This window comes from Bos taurus, chromosome 15, assembly GCF_002263795.3.
Source record: "Bos taurus isolate L1 Dominette 01449 registration number 42190680 breed Hereford chromosome 15, ARS-UCD2.0, whole genome shotgun sequence".
Classification (NCBI taxonomy): Eukaryota; Metazoa; Chordata; class Mammalia; order Artiodactyla; family Bovidae; genus Bos; species Bos taurus.
In genome coordinates, this window is record NC_037342.1 from 16,287,618 (window position 1) to 16,306,623 (window position 19,006).

The 19,006-nt window shown below is 38.8% G+C and overlaps 1 protein-coding gene across 2 annotated transcripts in view; it reads left to right on the forward strand.

The window, feature by feature from the left end:
* GUCY1A2 (guanylate cyclase 1 soluble subunit alpha 2) overlaps nt 1-19,006 on the forward strand; it is a 586,113-nt gene that overhangs the window by 13,944 nt on the left and 553,163 nt on the right. Inside the window, exons 2-3 of one of the 2 annotated variants that reach the window (XM_059874953.1) lie at nt 861-975; nt 2,201-2,329. In XM_059874953.1, coding sequence (XP_059730936.1) covers nt 943-975; nt 2,201-2,329 — 162 coding nt within the window. In that variant the 5' untranslated portion in view covers nt 861-942. Of the gene's footprint in view, nt 1-508; nt 976-2,200; nt 2,330-19,006 lie in introns of those variants that run through there. The other variant, XM_059874952.1, reaches the window with a different exon arrangement.

Sequence of the window (19,006 nt, forward strand, 5' to 3'; positions counted from 1 at the left end):
TTCTCCAGGCAAGAATACTGGAGTGGGTTGCCATTTCCTCTTCGAGGGGATCTTCCCAACCCAGGGATCAAACCTGTGTTTCTTGAGTCTCCTGCATCGGCAGGAAGGTTCTTTACCACTGGAGCCATCTGGAAAGCCCTAATTGACTATATATCACACTATAATATTGAGATCTTAAGTGCCAATCATGCAATGGTACAAAGTTTCTCTGGTACAAAGTACCATTGGGTACCATCCTTGTACCACAAGATTGGGCAAGTCGAAGTGCCCATCATAATAAAATGGAAATGGTATATTCAGGACTGAACTAAACCTGGACCACATGGAGTCACTGCCTTACCTGAAAAGGTTTCTGAAATTCCTATAGAAAGCCTTGAGCAAGAGGCTATAATTAGCCTAAGATAACTGAGTCACCTGTAAAATGGGGAAAGCCCTTTGACTCTTAAACCACACAAGAAAAACAGCAAACGTGGTTCACTGATGGGTCAGCTAAATATATAGGATCCACTCACTATTGGGAAATGGTGGCATATAATTCAATCACTACTAAATTGCTAACAACTACTGGGGAGGGTAAAAAGTAGCCAGTTTGCTGAGTTTTATGGTGTTCTTAGGTACTAAAGCAAGAAAATTTAACTGAATGTCATACATACACAGATTCATGGTCAGTAGCCAATTGATTGGCCACTTGGTTCCCCTTATGGGTAGAGAATAATGGAAAATTCAATCCAAAGGGCTATGGGGAAAGGAATTATGGTCTGACATTTGGGAAACTGTTCAAACTACTAAAGTTTCATTGTTTCATGTATACGCCCACAGTGTTCCAAATTCTACAGAATCAAGGTATAACTCTATTACAGATGAACAAACCCGAATCCAAGCTGTAGAAGCTGATCCAGACTCCAATGACTTAAAAGGCCTGACTTTGTGAGCATACCAAAAATGTGGCCATCTGGGAGAAAAAGCAACATACAGGTGGGCCAGGATTGAGGTATTTCTTTAACTATGAATCTAATTAAATCTGTTACTTTACAATGTCCATTTTGTCAATATATTAAGCATAGAAGCTTGCCATGGCTTGTCAAAGGACAATTGGTATGTGGCAAGTTGCCTGGGAAAATATGGCAAATTGATTACATTGGCCCATTAATTCAAGATAAAGGATGCCAGTAAGTGTGGACATGTATTCTCAATATTTGAGAATACCTATTTTGGATGTTTGGTGGCCATTCCCTTTGGGAAAGCCAATCAGACTAATACTATTAAAACTTTGGAGATAATTAATTTATATTATGGTGTTCTGCTTCAAATTCAAAGTGAAAATTGGTCACATTTTAAATGTAAGCTAATACAAGAGTTTGTCCAGGAACATAACATACAGTGGAATTTTTATATTCCTAATTATCCTCAAGCTGTTGATTTGAGTGAAATGAAGGGTTTGCTTAAACATCAGTTAATTAAACTTGGAGAGGGTTTGTATAAAAATTGGGAGACCTGAATTCTGCCCTCAATATTTTAAATAATGGACCTATAGGAAAATCAGAAATTCTTTTGATGAAAGTGACTCTTCCAAATAAATAGATTTCCATTCTGAAACAATTAAGAAATTATCCCTTTCCAGGCTACTCCTGAGGCCACCAGACTGGATTTGTACTCTATATCTGAACATATGCTTACTAAAAGATTGATATGTGCCATTTCAACTAGTATTGGAATCAAATGCCTCCTGGACACTTTGAATTAATCAAAGGATGCTACAGTTTATTGTTACAAGGGATCTGTGTCAATGAGGAGTTATGGACCCAGACTACCAAGGAGAAATCTGAGTAATTCTACAAAATGAAGGAAAGGATGCTCCATTTATTAATAAACATGATCAAATTGCCCAATTGCTGATTTTTCCATGTGTAATTGGCAAAGTACAAAAAGGAGAACCTCTTACCTTACTAACATTTAGAGGTGAAAGAGTGTCTGGATCCATAAATGAAATAACTGCAATTGGAACTAAAATCTGGGTGAAGCAGCCCAACAAATATTACTATAGCTGCTGATGTCACTGTGCATGGAAAAGACAATATCATATCAGTGATTATCCCCAGACAGGAAAAATGTGCCATTAACCCACTGTTATTCTCATGAATTGATTATTCTTGGAGGCCTGACTGTAATATGTATTGAGATTTACACCTCCATCTTTCAGGAGATGCTGCAATTAAGAAGAAAAGACATAGGAGACCACTATAGTACTTTCCACTGGAGAAATGCAAGCCAGGTTCAAACTCAAGATAATTTCACCTGCCTGGGAAAGCAGCACTGCCCACTCCTAATGGTAACTTACTATGAACAAAATTTATCTGTCTGGTCAGGGATAAATCCTGACAGCATATGTGACTGAGTCACTGTGTGATCACCACACGCCTCCTCTTTGGTAGCTGAATTAACTCCCTGTGCATTAATAATGTGCTGTAATGTCTTAAAAATTCCTCCTGATGATCCTGCTGCTCACCATATGCACAAAAGTATAAATTCCTATAAAAACATTACTGCTTTACAATTATACAATGGAGATACTGCACAGAATGTATCTTTAATACAGATTTCTGTCTTCATATGAGTGAATAATTCACAAATTTATGGAAGAGGTCACTGAGCAATCTCATTACCATCATAAGCTATCTGCCTAAAGTTATGCCCCACTTATTAGTCAAGATTCCTCACCATGTGCACAACTAGCTCAACATTATCAAAAGTTTTCATTATATTTGTAACATTTTTTTAAATTATAAAAGTATGATAACACATTTATAAGAGACTTGGAAAATATGGAATAAATTTACAGATAGTTCCACTATATATTGCAATTATATTTTTAATTAGATAAATTAATATTTTAGTTGGAATTTCAATATCAAACTCAAAAATTAATAGAATGAATTAATTAATTTGATAGAATGAATTAATACAAAGAAGTAGAAGGATATAGTAGACCTGAAAATCACCATGAACCAATTCAATACAATTAAGATTTATATGATCAGTAGGATACAAATTTTATTCAAGATACCATAGACTGTAGACTAGGAGACTCTGGAACATAGGAGACTAGGGACTAGGGACAAAAAAACACAGTGCAAAATTTTCATAGTCTAAAGATTTGAAATTATACAGATGTTGTTATTACTGTGGAATTATTTTAGAAATCAATGTCAAAAGATATTTGAAATACCTTTTGATATTTCAAAAGATATTTGAATATCAAATTCAATATCAAAAGATATTTGAAAATCACCCACATATTTTCAAGTACAATGTGACAGTTACTAATAAAGACCTTTGACTTAGCCATTGAAAGCCTCAATAAAGTTAGACTGAAAAAAACACAGAGGGTTATTGCAGAGAAGAAAGAATTTAAACAAGAAATTATTATCAAAATGAGAAATTAATATTAAAGATATTTTAAACAAAATCCTATGTATTTGGAAATTAAATGTACACTTTTAAATGAAAGTGTATCTAAGAAGCCATAACAAGGAAAATTAGAAAATCTTTATAATAGAATAAAATGAAGAGAATTGACCAGAATTTGTTGCATGCAGCTGAAGCTGCTCAATTAAATTAAATACATTGCAAAGTCTTGAATAAGGCATGAAAACAAATAATGAACACTAGCATAACTTTTTGTGAAATTTGAACAAAATCTGTACTTTAGTTAATAATACTATATCACTTTTTAATAACCTGCTTTTTTCTAACAGTTCTCTTTACATTCTCAGAATTGGATTAGAAATTTCAAGCCTCATTCAATTTTTTAAAATCACTAATGTCGGGAGCCGCATTAGGCATTACTGACAAAATGGAGGCTCGGTCCCCAGCCCCCTCTCATTCTGCAGGCATGGATCCTGGGATGAAGGAGTTAGGACTTGTAATTCTGACTTGTCTTTTCCTCTTCTCAGCTGAGTTGACTGAAAATGAATATTAAGGTGCTTATTGGTCTTGAGAGGAGCATGAGAAGGCACAAAGCCTTCTGCAGCATTGCTCAGAAAATAATTCATAATCACTGACATTTGTTCAAGGACTTTTACAAAAGAGTGTTCCAGGATGAGCACATAGGCATAGCTTGAGGCCATGGGAGGGATTGATATCTGAAGCCTATTTGTGAGGAGAAAGTTTATGGCAAAGGAGTTTACTGAATTTAGGGCTTAGAAATAATTAAAATAGTTAGAAGTTAAAGATTTAAGGAATGTTGTAAAGCTAGCATATTTTACTATAGCTTATAGAAGTTAGGAATTTTTTAGAGACACTATAGCTAGAAGCCTTTTTAAGAGATAGTGAGCTCAGGACGTTAGGGGCAAACAGGATTTAGGAAGATAAGTAGTAAACTGAGGAATGTAGCATGAGTTACAATATAATCACAAGTTAACTATAGGACACATTAGAAAAGGTAGATAATAGATGATAAGGCTGATTCTGAGAGAATCCCTGAAGCAGGAACTCTGTTTGAAGAGCAACAAAAATTTATGGAGATAATAAATCTGGGAGAGGGGGAACTGAAAATGTCAAACCTCTGGCCTAATGTTTTTGTAAAGTATAAAAGAGAATCTTAAACTTGAAATAAACAGGCAGTCCATAGAAAACTGAGAGGCTGTCTCATTGGCCGACACCATCCATCTCTTCAAGTTGAATCCCTGGTTGCTGGAGTTGGACTCCAGCACACTAAGATAATAAATATTCTAGATGTTTAGTAATAATAGAAGATGCCTAAATACATGGAACTATATGAAAGTTTTGAGTGAAAATAAATTAGAAATCTAGCATTCTATTCATACTAAGTCATACAAGTGAAATCAAAGTGTCATAATTTTTTTTTAGCTAGGCAAAGATTCATAGATTTTCTAATATATATATATTATACATACTATATATATATATTGGGCTTCCCTGGTGGCTTAGACTAAAAGAATCTGCTTGCAACACAAAGAAACCTCGGTTTAATCCCGGGTCAGGAAGATCCCCTGGAGAAGGAAATGGCAACCCACTCCAGTATTCTTGTCTGAAGAATTCCATGGACAGGGGAACCTGGCGGGCTAATCCATGGGATAGCAGTGTTGGACACGGCTGAGCAATTAACTATATATATGTGTATATACAAAAGCTTTTCTACTATGCTTAAGGCTTGAGAAGGAAAAACAGCAACAACAAAAAGAGATGGAGAAATTGTAAAACATAAACTTAATGAAATGGGATCACTGAATATGAAGTTGAAAAAGGGAAACAACCTAGATAAAGGTAAAAGATCATCATATACTCCAGTTGCTTTAAAACATGGGCTGCTCATTAGAAACAGATCTGGAGAGGGGCAGTTCCCAAGATGGTGAAGGAATAGAATGTGGAGACCACTTTCTCCCCCACAGGTTCATATAAAGATCATTTGAATGTCGAGCAACTTCCACAAAACAAACTCTGAATCCTGGCAGAGGACACCAGGCACCCAGAAAGGCAGCCTGATCTCTTTGAAGGGAGGTAGGACAAAATATAAAAGATGAAAACAGAGACAAAAGATTTAGGGATGGAGACCTGTCCTGGGGAGAGAGTCATGAAGGAGTAGAAGTTTCCACAAAATAGGAAACCCTCTCACAGACTGTCGGTGGGGAGCTTTGGATTCTCAGAGGGCAACATAACATGGGGGAGAAAAAAAACAAAAAACAAAAAAACCCACAGAATATGCATGTAACTGCAGCTAGCAATGGAGAAAGGGCGCAGATGTTCGTATCCACTACCAGTGAGTTGGGGCTGGACAGGGAGGTGTGGGCTGCATCGTTAGTCCTTAGGGTAAGTACTGGACTTGAATGCCCTGAGGACAATCTGAGGGAACTAATGCAACATAGCAACCCAAACCATGGGATCGCCAGAGAGACAAAAAACAAAAACAAAAACAAAACAAAACAAATCAAAAAAACCTTTCCTGTGAAAGACTCTAATCCCGCAAGGTTGAATACCAAAGGAGAGCAAGCTGGCTGACATTTAGGGCCCTCCGTCCTCCTCCAGGAGGTATCATCTCATGCCAGCCCAGAAACAGTAAATGCTGGAGATAGTGTGGGGAAAACGGGACCCTCTTACACTGTTGGTGGGAATGAAAACTAGTACAGCCACTATGGAGAACAGTGTGGAGATTCCTGAAAAAACTGGAAATAGAACTGCCAAATGACCCAGCAATCCCACTGCTTGGCATACACGCCAAGAATGAAAGAGACCCATGTACCCCAATGTTCATTGCAGCACTATTTTCAACAGCTAGGACATGGAAGCAACCTAGATGTCCATCGGCAGATGAATGGATAAGGAAGTTGTGGTACATATACACAATGGAATATCACTCAGATATAAGAAAGAGTGAAGTCAGAAAGATTAATACCAATACAATATATTAACACATATGTATGGAATTTAGAAAGATGGTAATGACAATCTTATTAGCAAGGCAGCAAAAGAGACACAAATGTAAAGAACAGATTATTGGACTATGTGGGAGAAGGTGAGGGTGGATGATGTGAGAGAATAGCAATGAAACGTGTACATTACCATATGTAAAATAGATGACTAGTGCAAGTTCAATGCATGAAGCAGGGCACTCAAAGCCAGTGCTCTGGACAACCCAGAGGGATGGGATGGGGACAGAGAGTGGTAGGGGGTTCAGGACAGAAGGGCACATGTACACCCGTGGCTGATTCATGTCAATGTATGGCCAAAACCACCACAATATTGTGAAGTAATTATCCTCCAATTAAAATAGATAAATCAATTTTTAAAAAAAGAAACACAACTGGACCTTTGGAGAAAAATAACAATACTTGGGCATTTGTATTTTCCAAAAAATTCCAAAATGATTCTCTTCTTCATCTGGATTTTAAAAAGCTTTATTTTTTCACTTCCATGCATGGGAGAAGGAAATGTACATCTAGGTTGCTTCCATGTCCTGGCTAGAAAAATTTGTAATTGTGACCCATGGGGTTGCAAAGAGTTGGACATGACTGAGCAACTGAACAACAATAATAAAATAAACCATTTTCTTAATTGTTTTGGATTTGTTTTGTATAGGTCGTTTCTTTCTCTTGTGTGTCTGCCTAAAGAAGTTCCTTTAGTATTTGTTGTAAAACTGGTTTTGAGGTGCTTAATTCTCTTAATTTTTGATTGTCTGGAAAGCTTTTGATTTCTCCAATAAATCTGAATGGGTCTTGTTGGGTAGAGTAGTCTTTGTTGTAGGATCTTCCCTTTCATCACTTTAAATAATATACCATTCCTTTCTGATTTGTAGAGTTTCTGTTGAGGAATCAGCTGATAACCTTATAAGGATTCTCTAGTATGCTGTTTGTCATATTTCCCTTGCTTTTAATATTTTATTTTTGTCTTTAATTTTCACCATTTTGATTACTATGTGTCTCAATGTGATCCCCCTTGAGTTTATCATAACTGCCTAGAACTCTGTGCTTTCTGAACTTGGTTGAATACATTCTTTACCATGTTATGGGAAGTTTTCAGCTATTATTTCTTCAAATATTTTCTTGGGTCCTTTTCTCCCACTTCTTCTTCTTTTGAGGCCCTATAAAGCGAATGTTGGTGGTTTACAGTTGTCCCAGCGGCCTCTAAGGCTGTCTTTATTTTTTCATTCTTTTTTCTATTTTCTGTTCTGCAGCAGTGATTACCACCATTCTGTCCTCCAGGTTACTTTTCCATTTTTCCACATCAGATATTTTGCTATTGATTCCTTCTAGTGCATTGTTCATCTCTGTTTGTTCTTTTAGTTGGTCTAAGTTTTTGGTAAATTTTTTTGTATCTTCTCAATCTTTGCCTCCATTGTTTTTTCTGAGTTCCTGGATCATCTTCACTGTCATTATTCTGAATTCTTTTTCTAGAAGACTGCCTATCTCCACTTCATTTGGTTATTTTTCTGAGATTATGTCTTGTCCCTTCATCTGGGACAAAGCCCTCTGCTTTTTCATTCTGGTTAACTTTTTGTGATGTGGCTTTGGTTCTAGTTGTGATGGATTGTGGTTCTTCTTGCTTCTTCTGTCTATCCTCTGGTGAATGAGACTAAGAGGCTTATATAAGCTTCCTGATGGGACGGACTGCTGGTGAGGGAAATAGGGTCTTGCTCTGGTAGATAGGGCTGTGCTCAATAAAAATTGAATACAATTGTCTGCTGATAGGTGCAGCTGCTTTCCCTCTGTTATTGTTTTGGCCTGAGGCAATCTAGCCCTGAAGTCTATGGGCTCTGTGGTAGGGTTAATGGTGACCAAGAGGACTTAAGCCAAGGGGCCCCTTCTAGGACTGTTGCTACCCGTGCCTCCATCCCCACAGTGAGCCACTGCTGACCCACACCTCCACAAGAGACCCTCTAACACTCACAGGCAGGTCTGGTTCAGTCTTCTGTGGACTCACTGCTCCTTTCCCCAGGTCTTGGCACGCACAAGATTTTATTTGAGCCCTTTCCAAAAGTGGAGTCTCTGTTTCCCCCAGTCCTGTGAAAGTCCTGTAATCAAATCTCACTGGTCTTCAGATTCCCTTGGATTTCCATTCCTTTTACCAGATCCATAGGCTAGGAAGCCTGACATGAGGCTCAGAACCTTCACAAAAGTGGGAGAACTTCTTTGGTACTATTCTCCAGGTTGTAGGTCACCCACATGGTGGGTATAGGACTTGATTTTATTGTGCTTGCACTCCTCCTACCATTTGGTTGTAGCTTCTTCTTTGTTGTAGCTTTGTCTTTGGACATGGGTTTTTTTAATTTTTTTTATTTTTTATGGATTCCTCCTGTCAATGGCTGTTCAACTGCTAGCTGTGATTTTTGTGCCCTTGCAGGAGATGAGTGCATGTCCTTCTACTCTACCATCTTGAACAAGACTGTATCATATTTTAATGTTAGTTTTCCTGCCTGCCCTAAATGTAGGCTCAAACGACATGGTATGACATTCTGTTAGGACTGGTTGGTACTGGTAAGGGTATGAATAGTGCTGTCAACAGAGAAACCTTGGCCACAAGATTACACACTGCTGGCAAGGATATAGCCCAGGCCTTAACCCTTAATGATAAACAGAAACATGCCACATTAAAGCCACATGAACTCAGCTTAAGGTATGATTAAGACTTTTTATAGTTGATTAATGACTCAATAATAATTCAACTAAACCAAACTAATCTTTAATTATATGTTTGATTGGACTGTTTGTTCTATACAGCTGTTATATTACCTAGCTCAAAGAGATAGAGCCCAAGGGATTTTGGTATCTACGAATGCCTATGCTTGGACTTTCCTGGTGGCTCAGATGGTAAAGAATCCACCTGCATTGCAGGAGGCCTGAATTTGATCCCTGGGTTGGAAAGATCCCCTAGAGAAGGGAACAGCTACCCACTCCAGTATTCTGGCCTGGAGAATTCCATGGATAGAGGAGCCTGGCAAGCTATTATCGTCCATGGCGTCACAAAGAGTCAGATACGACTGAGCAACTTTCACTTTCAATTCCTATGCATGAAAGGACTTATTTAAAGAATGGATTACTGACAACCATTGGGTTCTTATTACTGAAAGTGAAAGTCGTTCATTCATGTCCAACTCTTTGTGACCCCAGGGAATTCTCCAAGCCAGAATACTGGAGTCGGGTAGCCTTTCCCTTCTCCAGACTTCTTATTCCTGAAGGCATTACTAAGTGCACTGAACCATGTGCCAGGGAACCATATATTAGTATAATACAGCTAACACAAGCGTCATGGGCCAATTTCATACATTACCCATTATATTTAAGAAAGAATATTGGTTACATTAGGGCAGACTGGTTCCAAATAGGAAAAGGAGTATGTCAAGGCTGTATATTGTCACCCTGCTTATTTAACTTCTATGCAGAGTACATCATGAGAAACGCTGGACTGGAAGAAACACAAGCTGGAATCAAGATTGCTGGGCGAAATATCAGTAACCTCAGATATGCAGATGATACCACCCTTATGGCAGAAAGTGAAGAGGAACTAAAAAGCCTCTTGATGAAAGTGAAAGTGGAGAGTGAAAAAGTTGGCTTAAAGCTCAACATTCAGAAAACGAAGATCATGGCATCCGGTCCCACCACTTCATGGGAAATAGATGGGGAAACAGTGGAAACAGTGTCAGACTTTATTTTTTGGGGCTTCAAAATCACTGCAGATGGTGACTGCAGCCATGCAATTAAAAGACACTTACTCCTTGGAAGGAAAGTTATGACCAACCTAGATAGCATATTCAAAAGCAGAGACATTACTTTGCCAACAAAGGTCCATCTAGTCAAGGCTATGGTTTTTCCTGTGGTCATGTATGGATGTGAGAGTTGGACTGTGAAGAAGGCTGAGCGCCGAAAAATTGATGCTTTTGAACTGTGGTGTTGAAAAAGACTCTTGAAAGTCCCTTGGACTGCAAGGAGATCCAACCAGTCCATTCTGAAGGAGATCAGCCCTGGGATTTCTTTGGAAGGAATGATGCTAAAGCTGAAACTCCAGTACTTTGGCCACCTCATGTGAAGAGTTGACTCACTGGAAAAGACTCTGATGCTGGGAGGGATTGGGGGCAGGAGGAGAATGGGATGTCAGAGGATGAGATGGCTGGATGGCATCACTGACTTGATGGATGTGAGTCTGAGTGAACTCCAGGAGTTGGCAATGGACAGGGAGGCCTGGCGTGCTGCGATTCATGGGGTTGCAAAGAGTCAGACACGACAGAGACTGAACTGAACTGAACTGAGGGCTTCCCTGGTAGCTCAGCTGGTAAAGAACCCATCTGTAATGCAGGAAACCCTGGTTCAATTCTTGGGTGGGGAAGATCCTTTGGAGAAGGGATAAGCTACCCACTCCAGTATTCTTGGGCTTCCCTGGTGGCTCAGACAGTAAAGAATCTGCCTGCAATGGGGGAGATCTGGGTTCGATCCCTGGGTTGGAAAGATCCCCAGGAGGAGGGCATGGCAACCCACTCCAGTTTTCTTGCCTGGAGAATCCCCATGGACAGAGAAGCCTGGCTGGCTACAGTCTGTGGGGTTGCAAAGAGTTGGACAAGACTAAGTGACTAAGCACACCATACAGCATTGGTTAAATTTTACTGGAAATTATTTGGAATTGATAATACCATGCACTTATGGACTGACTGTGATAAAACTACTGAAGGACTTCTATGTGGAGCAACTTTTTGCACCTGGGAGACCTATTTATTGGAACATTGCATCAAGCATTGTGAATGGACTGTTATTCCTAAATCCTATAATGTTTTTTTTTAATATCCCCTCAATTAGTGTGTATTGTGACTGATAATCTAAGCACAACTTCTGTGTATCAGTTAGGATCTCCTCTTTCCAGATGTCTAACACATATTGATCATTTATATTGGGAAAGGACCGCTTACTACTTTCTCCCTATGAAAACTCGGGTATTGTGGACCCAAATGTTATTCCCCTATGTTGTCTGTTTCTAATATTAGTTTCTCCTTAGAATCCTTATGTAGCTTTTTGTAGGGAATTACAGGGTTCATAGATAGATCTACTTGTACCTTGATTGAACATTCTGTTTTTATTATTATGACAGTCAATATGTTCATGAATATAGGATTTAATGTTCAGAAACATACTTCTCATTGATGGTGGGACTTTTTCTTCAACATGTTCCCTACTCTTCACATATGGTTTTATACTTTGTTTAACCCCTTACTTATTATATTATGTTTCTTCTATTTGGAATTGTTATTTGACCTAAGAAAACTGCCCATGTTATTTTGCCTTTTTTCCTATGCTCTTCAGCCTAAACAATCCTGAGGCCAACTGTTAAGAAAATTAAAATCAGATAGTCTTGTTCAGGCTTTAGGAACAGCACAGTAGACCTCTAACCTGGTTCTGACCTGCATGAACACTGCCTGGGTGAGCACACTGTTGTTACCAGCAAGTCAGCTGGCACTTTAGATAAGAGAAGGATTGGGTCCTGGAATTTTCTTAAGCCTCTGGAGGCCTGGCCAGCACCCCCCCCCCCCCCCCCCCGCCCCAGGCTCTGGAAAATTTAGAGAATCACAAGAAGAAATAAACAGCTGTAAAAGAGTTAAAGTAAAACCACAGCTGCATTTTTGTGTGGAAAGTGATTATGATATTAATTTGTGGCCTGAGATTATAAGCTGGAGTTTCCAAAATTGCAATTTGAAGTTTCACCAATGGAATGAAAGCACAACCTGGGTCTGTTTCCCAGTTGGAGCTCCAAATTGCTGTTAACAAGGGACTTCCCAGTGAGTACTGTTCAAGTCTGGATGTTTGTCGGCCCAATTTGGACATGTATGTATGTGCTGTTACTTTTTTCTATTGTTTCTATTTCTCTTCTTTTAGTAACTATGTATTGAAATCAAGTCCAACAACCCTCTATTAAATATTGAACTTGTTTATTGTGTGTGTGATGAGTGGTTTCTTTTGTTAACAAATCATTTGAACATAAAACAAAAGCAAAACTTTCTGCAAAACACTACACTGACACAATTCAAATAAAAGCCTTTCTGTGTGAATTACTAAGTATCTAATTCAATTGAGTTCAGTTATGTATCCAAGTAATTTTCATTTAGATAATTATATATGAATAATCATGATATTCAGAATGATATTCTGGTTAACTGTCTAAATTAGATAGAAAGAAATTCTATTTTCAATCTCATAGAGCAAGTTTTATTTGGCATTGAAGGTCAGGCGACAGACATTTCTAAATGGCACTTCCAAAAACTGTGGTGCTTTTATTGCCAAAAGACAGATAAAAATTATATTTTACACATCATTTTGAAGGTAATAAAATGGAAACAAAAGAAGTAAATTCCAGCTTCATCTTTTAGCTGAATGTCACTGCTGCTGCTGCTGCTAAGTCGCTTCAGTCATGTCTGACTCTGTGTGACCCCATAGACGGCAGCCCACCAGGCTCTCCCGTCCCTGGGATTCTCCAGGTAGGAACACTGGAGTGGGTTGCCATTTCCTTTTCCAATGCATGAAAGTGAAAAAATAAAGTGAAGTCGCTCAGTCGTGTCTGACTCCTAGCGACCCCATCGACTGCAGCCCACCAGGCCCCTCTGTCCATGGGATTTTCCAGGCAAGAGTACTGGAGTGGGGTGCCATGAATGTCACTGATCTGTATGAATCTTTGCTAACATATATTCCTTAATAGCTTTGTATATTATCTTTTGCTTAAAAATTATAATGACTATAGAGATGGTAGAACAGCATCATGCTGCTCTTTTTTGAATGGCTCTCAAAATGTCTTTTGAGGGTTTTTTTTTTTTTTTGCTTCTTGTTTTCTGACCCAGTATTTACATGAAGATTTTCTTTATTTAGCACAAGTCTTCTATGAAAACAATTATACTGAAAGAAGTGGTTCTTCTTTTTTTTCAAGCAATCTAAATAGTTCACAAACACTTTTGAGTGTTTTATTGATATAACTAAAAAGTAGGAAACCATTGACTCATTGACTACTTATTTACCTCAGCCCAGTTTTGTTTGCCCTAACCATTACTAAGGATAGTATCATTTACACTTAAAGTTTCAAAAACACAGTGGGACAATGAGTGCTTTTATTTACTTATTTTTAAATTTACTTTTTAAATGAATTTTTATTGGTGTGTAGTTGCTTTACAATACTGTGTTAGTTTCCACTGTACACCAAAGTGAACCAGTTAAATATACACATATATCCCATCTTTTTTCCTTCCCATTTAGGTCGTCACACAGCACTGAGTAGACTTTCTTGAACTATACAGTAAGTTCTCCCTGTGTATTTTATATATCGTATCACTAGTGTATATATCAATCCCAAGCACCCAATTTATTGCTCCCTCCATTTCCCCCTTTAGTGTCCATGCATTTGCTCTCTGTGTCTGTGCCTCTGTTTTTGTTTTGAGAGATCATTTATACCATTGTTTTATAGATTTCACATATATGTGTTAATATATAATATTCATTTTTCTCTTTCTGACTTGACTCTGTATGACAGGTTCGAGGCCCATCCATTTCTCTACAAATAATCCAACTTCATTCTTTTCTATGGCTGAGTACTACTACATTGTATATAGGTACATGTATATACCATACCTTCTTTATCCATTCTTCTGTTGATGGACATTTAGGTTGCTTCCATGTCCTAGCTATTGTAAGTAGTGCTGCAATGAACATTGGGGTGCATGTGTCTTTTTTTGATACTGACAAAAAGAAATCAAAGAGGCCACAAACAAATGGAGACATATACTAAGATCTTGGAGTAGAAGAATCAATATTGCGAAAATGACTACAGTACTCAAAACAATCTACAGATTCAAGCAATCCCTGTCAAATTACTAATGGCATTTTTCACAGAACTGAAAAAAAATTTTTACAATTTGTATGGAAACACAAAAGATCCCAAATAAACAATGCAATCTTGATAAAGAAAAATGGAGCTTGAGGAATAAAACTCTTTGACTTCAGACTATACTATAAAACTACAGTAATCAAGATAGTATGGTTCTGGCACAAAAACAGAAATATAGACCAATGGTACAAGATAGAAAGCCCAGAGATAAATCCATGTACATATGGTCACCTAATCTATGACATAAAAGGCAAGAATATGCAGTGGGAGAAAAACAGTCCCTCCAAACAATGGTGCTGGGAAAACTGAACAGCTACATGTAAAAGAGTGAAGTTAGAACACTTCCTAATACCATACAAAAAATAAACTCAAAATGGATTAATGATAGGAATGTAAGTCCACACAGTATGAAACTCTTACAGGAAAATGTAGGCATAACACTCTTTGACATAAATTACAGCAGGATCTTTTTTTACCCACCTCCTTAAAAAGTGGAAAAAAAAAAAAATTGGCAAATGGGACCTAATTAAACTTAAAAGCTTTTGCACAGCAAAGGAAACCGTATATAAGACAAAAAGACTACCCAAGGAATGGCATAAAATATTTGCAAACAAAGCAACTGACAAATGATTAATCTCCAAAATACAGGAACAGTTTATGCAACTCAATATAGAAAAACCCAATCAAAATGTGTGAAAGACCTAAACAGACATTTATCCAAAGAAGACATACAGATGGACAGCAAACATATGAGAAATACTCAGTAACACTAATTATTAGAGAATTACAAATCAAAATACAGTGAGGTGTAACCTCACACCTGTCAGAATCAGTTTCCAGTTCAGTCACTCAGTCGAGTCCTACTCTTTGTGACCTCTGCAGCACTTCAGGCTTCCCTGTCCATCAGCAACTCCTGGAGCTTGCTCTCAAACCCATGTCCATCGAGTCAGTGATGCCATCCAACCACCTTATCCTCTGTCAACCTCTTCTCCTCCTGCCCTCAATCTTTCCCAGCATCAGGGTCTTTTCCAACGAGTCACTTCTGCACATCAGGTGGCCAAACTATTGGAGTTTCAACTTCAGCATCAGTCCTTCCAGTGAACACCCAGGACTGATTTCCTTTAGGATTGGCTGGTTTGATCTTTTTGCAGTCCAAGGGACTGTCAAGAGTCTTCTCCAACACCACAGTTCAAAAGCATCAATTCTTCGGTGCTCAGCTTTCTTTACCTTCCAACTCTCACATTCATAGATGACTACTGGAAAAACCATAGTTTTGACTAGATGGACATTTGTTGGAAAAGTAATGTCTTTGCTTTTTAATGTGCTATCTAGGTTGGCCATAGCTTTTCTTCCAAGGAGCAAGCATCTTTTAGTTTCATGGCTGCAGTCACCGTCATGTCAGAATGGCTGTTATCAAAAAACTACAAACAATAAATGCTGGAGAGGGTATAAAGAAAAGGGAATCTTCTTGCATTCTTGGTTGGAATGCAAACAGGTACAGTCACTATGGAGAACAGTATGGAGATTTATTTAAAAAACTAGAAATAACACTACCACAAGACCCAGCAAGCCCACTGCTGGGCATATTCTCAGAGTAAACCATAATTCCAAAAGAAAATGAGAGTTTAGTCACAGTTTCCTAGACTACCACAAGATGGGGCTAAAGTGGACAGCTAACTCTTGCCTATCAGACTAAGTAGTTACCTAATTTTATTTTTACTGTTGTTGCTGTTATGAGAGGGAAAATTAGTTTGTAACAATATAAAATTTATAAACTTAATTAGCAATTAAAATACTTATGAAATGACTGTGGAAGAAATTTTTATTTCCAGATAGTCTTTTTTAATGGATGTATATGCTTTTTGCTTACCAAATAGTGAGTTTAAGTTTTTGCATTTACTATATAGGAAGAATTGATGCTTTTGAACTGTAGTGTTGGAGAAAACTCTTGCGAGTCCCTTGGACTGCAAAGATATCAAACCAGTAAATCCTAAAGGAAATCAATCCTGAATATTCATTGGAAGGACTGATGCTGAAGCTGAAGCTCCAATATTTTGGCTACCTGATGTGAAGAGCTGACTCATTACAAAAGACCCTGATTCTGGGAAAGAGTGAAGGCAGGAGGAGGAGGGGATGACAGAGGATGAGATGGTTGGTTGGGATCACCAACTCAATGGACATGAGTTTGAGCAAGCTATGGAAGATGGTGATGGACAGGGAAGCCTGGCATGCTACAGTCCATGGGATCACAAAGAGTTTGACATAGCTGAGTGACTAATGACATACAGGTATTCTGAATTATTGTACTGATTCACTATATATCTGCATATATAACATACAATGATACTTTTAAAATAATTTTTTATAGGATTGCTTTGGATAAAATACCTCTTACTAGTTTTTGTTTCTTCCTCTATCCCTTCTTCTCCTTCCCCCTCCTCCTTCTTTTTCTGTCTCCTTTTTTCCATATGTCTCCCATTTTAACCAGATGACTAACATGCTAAGTATGTTTTTACACTTCCTATACCTCTTCCCAACACTGTGAATGGCAAGGCTGGGCTAGAAATAAGATAGAACTAGTTTCAGATGGAACAAGAAATTTGCTGGGTTGAAGGAGTATATATCCAGAAGATTTGGATTCTGATCTTATGTGCCAGATATTGATGAAAATCAAAATATATGGACAATTATTTATTAATTGATTCTGGGCTAGGTATTATACTATATATTAAAATATTACTTAATAAGTATTAAGTACAAATTGCTTAATTGTAGGTATTAAGCCTATATACCAAGATGGTGGAGTAGAAAGATGTGTGCTGATCTCCTGTGGGAACACCAAAATTGCAACTAGCTACTGACCAAACATCAACAGGAGGATGTTGGAACTCACTGAAAAAGATACCCCACACCCAAGGACAAAGGAAAAGCTGCAACAAGATGGTAGGAGGGGTGCAGTCACATGTAAAATCAAACCTCATCCCCACCAGTGACACTTGGAGGGCACAAACAAAGCCTTGTGGCATCAGGACCCAGGGAAAGGAGCAGTGACCCCACCTGAGACTGAGCCCCCCCACAAGAGAATGAACCAGCCCTCTCTATGAGTGTTTGAGAGGCATGGGTCAGCAGTGGCCTGTTTCTGGGACAGGGGCTCTGGCAGCAGCAGTCTTGGGAGGTGTGGCATGTAGCATAAGTCCTCTTGGAGGAGGTCACCATTAGTTCCATCATAGAGCTGCTGGGTGGGTGACCCACACTGGAGAACAATTATACCAAAGGAATTCTCACACTGTTGTGAAAGTTCTAAGCCCCACAGCAGGCTTCCCAACATGGGGATCCAGCAAAGGGACTGAGAATCCTCAGGGAATGTGACTTTGAAGGTCAGCAGGATTTGATTACAGAACTTGCACAGGACTAGAGAAACAGACTCTTGGAGAGCACGAACAAAATCATGTACACACCAGGACCCAGGAGAAAGGAGCCGTGACCCCACCTGAGACTGAGCCAGGCTTGCCTGTGAGTGTTTGGGGGTCTCTGACAGAGGCCCAGGTCGACAGTGGCATGTTGTGGGATCAGGGGCACTGGCAGCAGCAGTTCTGGGAGGCATGGTGTGTCTTCTTGGAGGAGGTCGCCATTACCTCTATAATAGAGCCTATAGCCTACCATAGAGCTACAGAATTTAGGATTGGGCTGCCTCAGGCCAAACTATAGGAAGGGAGCATAGCCCTAACCATCAGCAGAAAATTGGGTTAGAGATTTATGGAGCATTACCGTGTCCACAAGAACATGGCCCAGTTTTCCTCACAGCCATTCCTTCCTATCAGGAAGCTTGCACAAGCCTCTTATCCATATCCATCAGAGGGCAGACAGAATGAAAACAACAATTACAGAAAACTGTACTCAATGATCACATGGATCACAGCCTTATGTAACTCAGTGAAACTATGAGCCATGCTGTGGAGGGCCACGAGTCATGGTGGAGAGTTCTGACAAAACATGGTCCATGGAGAAGGGAATGAAAAGCCACTTCAACATGCTTGCCTTGAGAACCTCAGGGACAGTATGAAAAGGCAAAAAGATATGACACTGAAAGATGAAACCCCAGATTGGTAGGTGTCCAATATACCACTGGAGAAGAGTGGAGAAATAGCTCCAGAAGGAATGAAAGTCTGAGCCAAAGCAGAAATGACACACAGTTGTGGATATGGCTGGTGGTGAAAGCTAAGACCCATGCTGGGAACTTGGAGTGTTAGGTCCACGAATCAAGGTAAATTGGAAGAGGTCAAACAGGAGATGGCGAGTGAACATCAATATTTTAGGAATCAGTGAACTAAAATGGGTGGGAATAGGTGAATTTAACTCAGATGACCATTATATCTACTACTGTGGCCAAGAATCCTTTATAAGAAATGGAATAGTCAATGAAAGTCAACTTAGGAACAAAGGAGTCTGTGATTGGGTGCAATCTCAAAAACGACAGAATGATCTCAGCTAATTTCCAAGGCAAACCATTCAGTATAACAGTAATCCAAGTCTATGCCCCAACTACTAATGCAGAAGGAGCTGAAGTTGAACAATTCTATGAAGATGTACAAGACCTTCTAGAACTAACACCAAAAAATTATGTCATTTTTATCATAGGGGT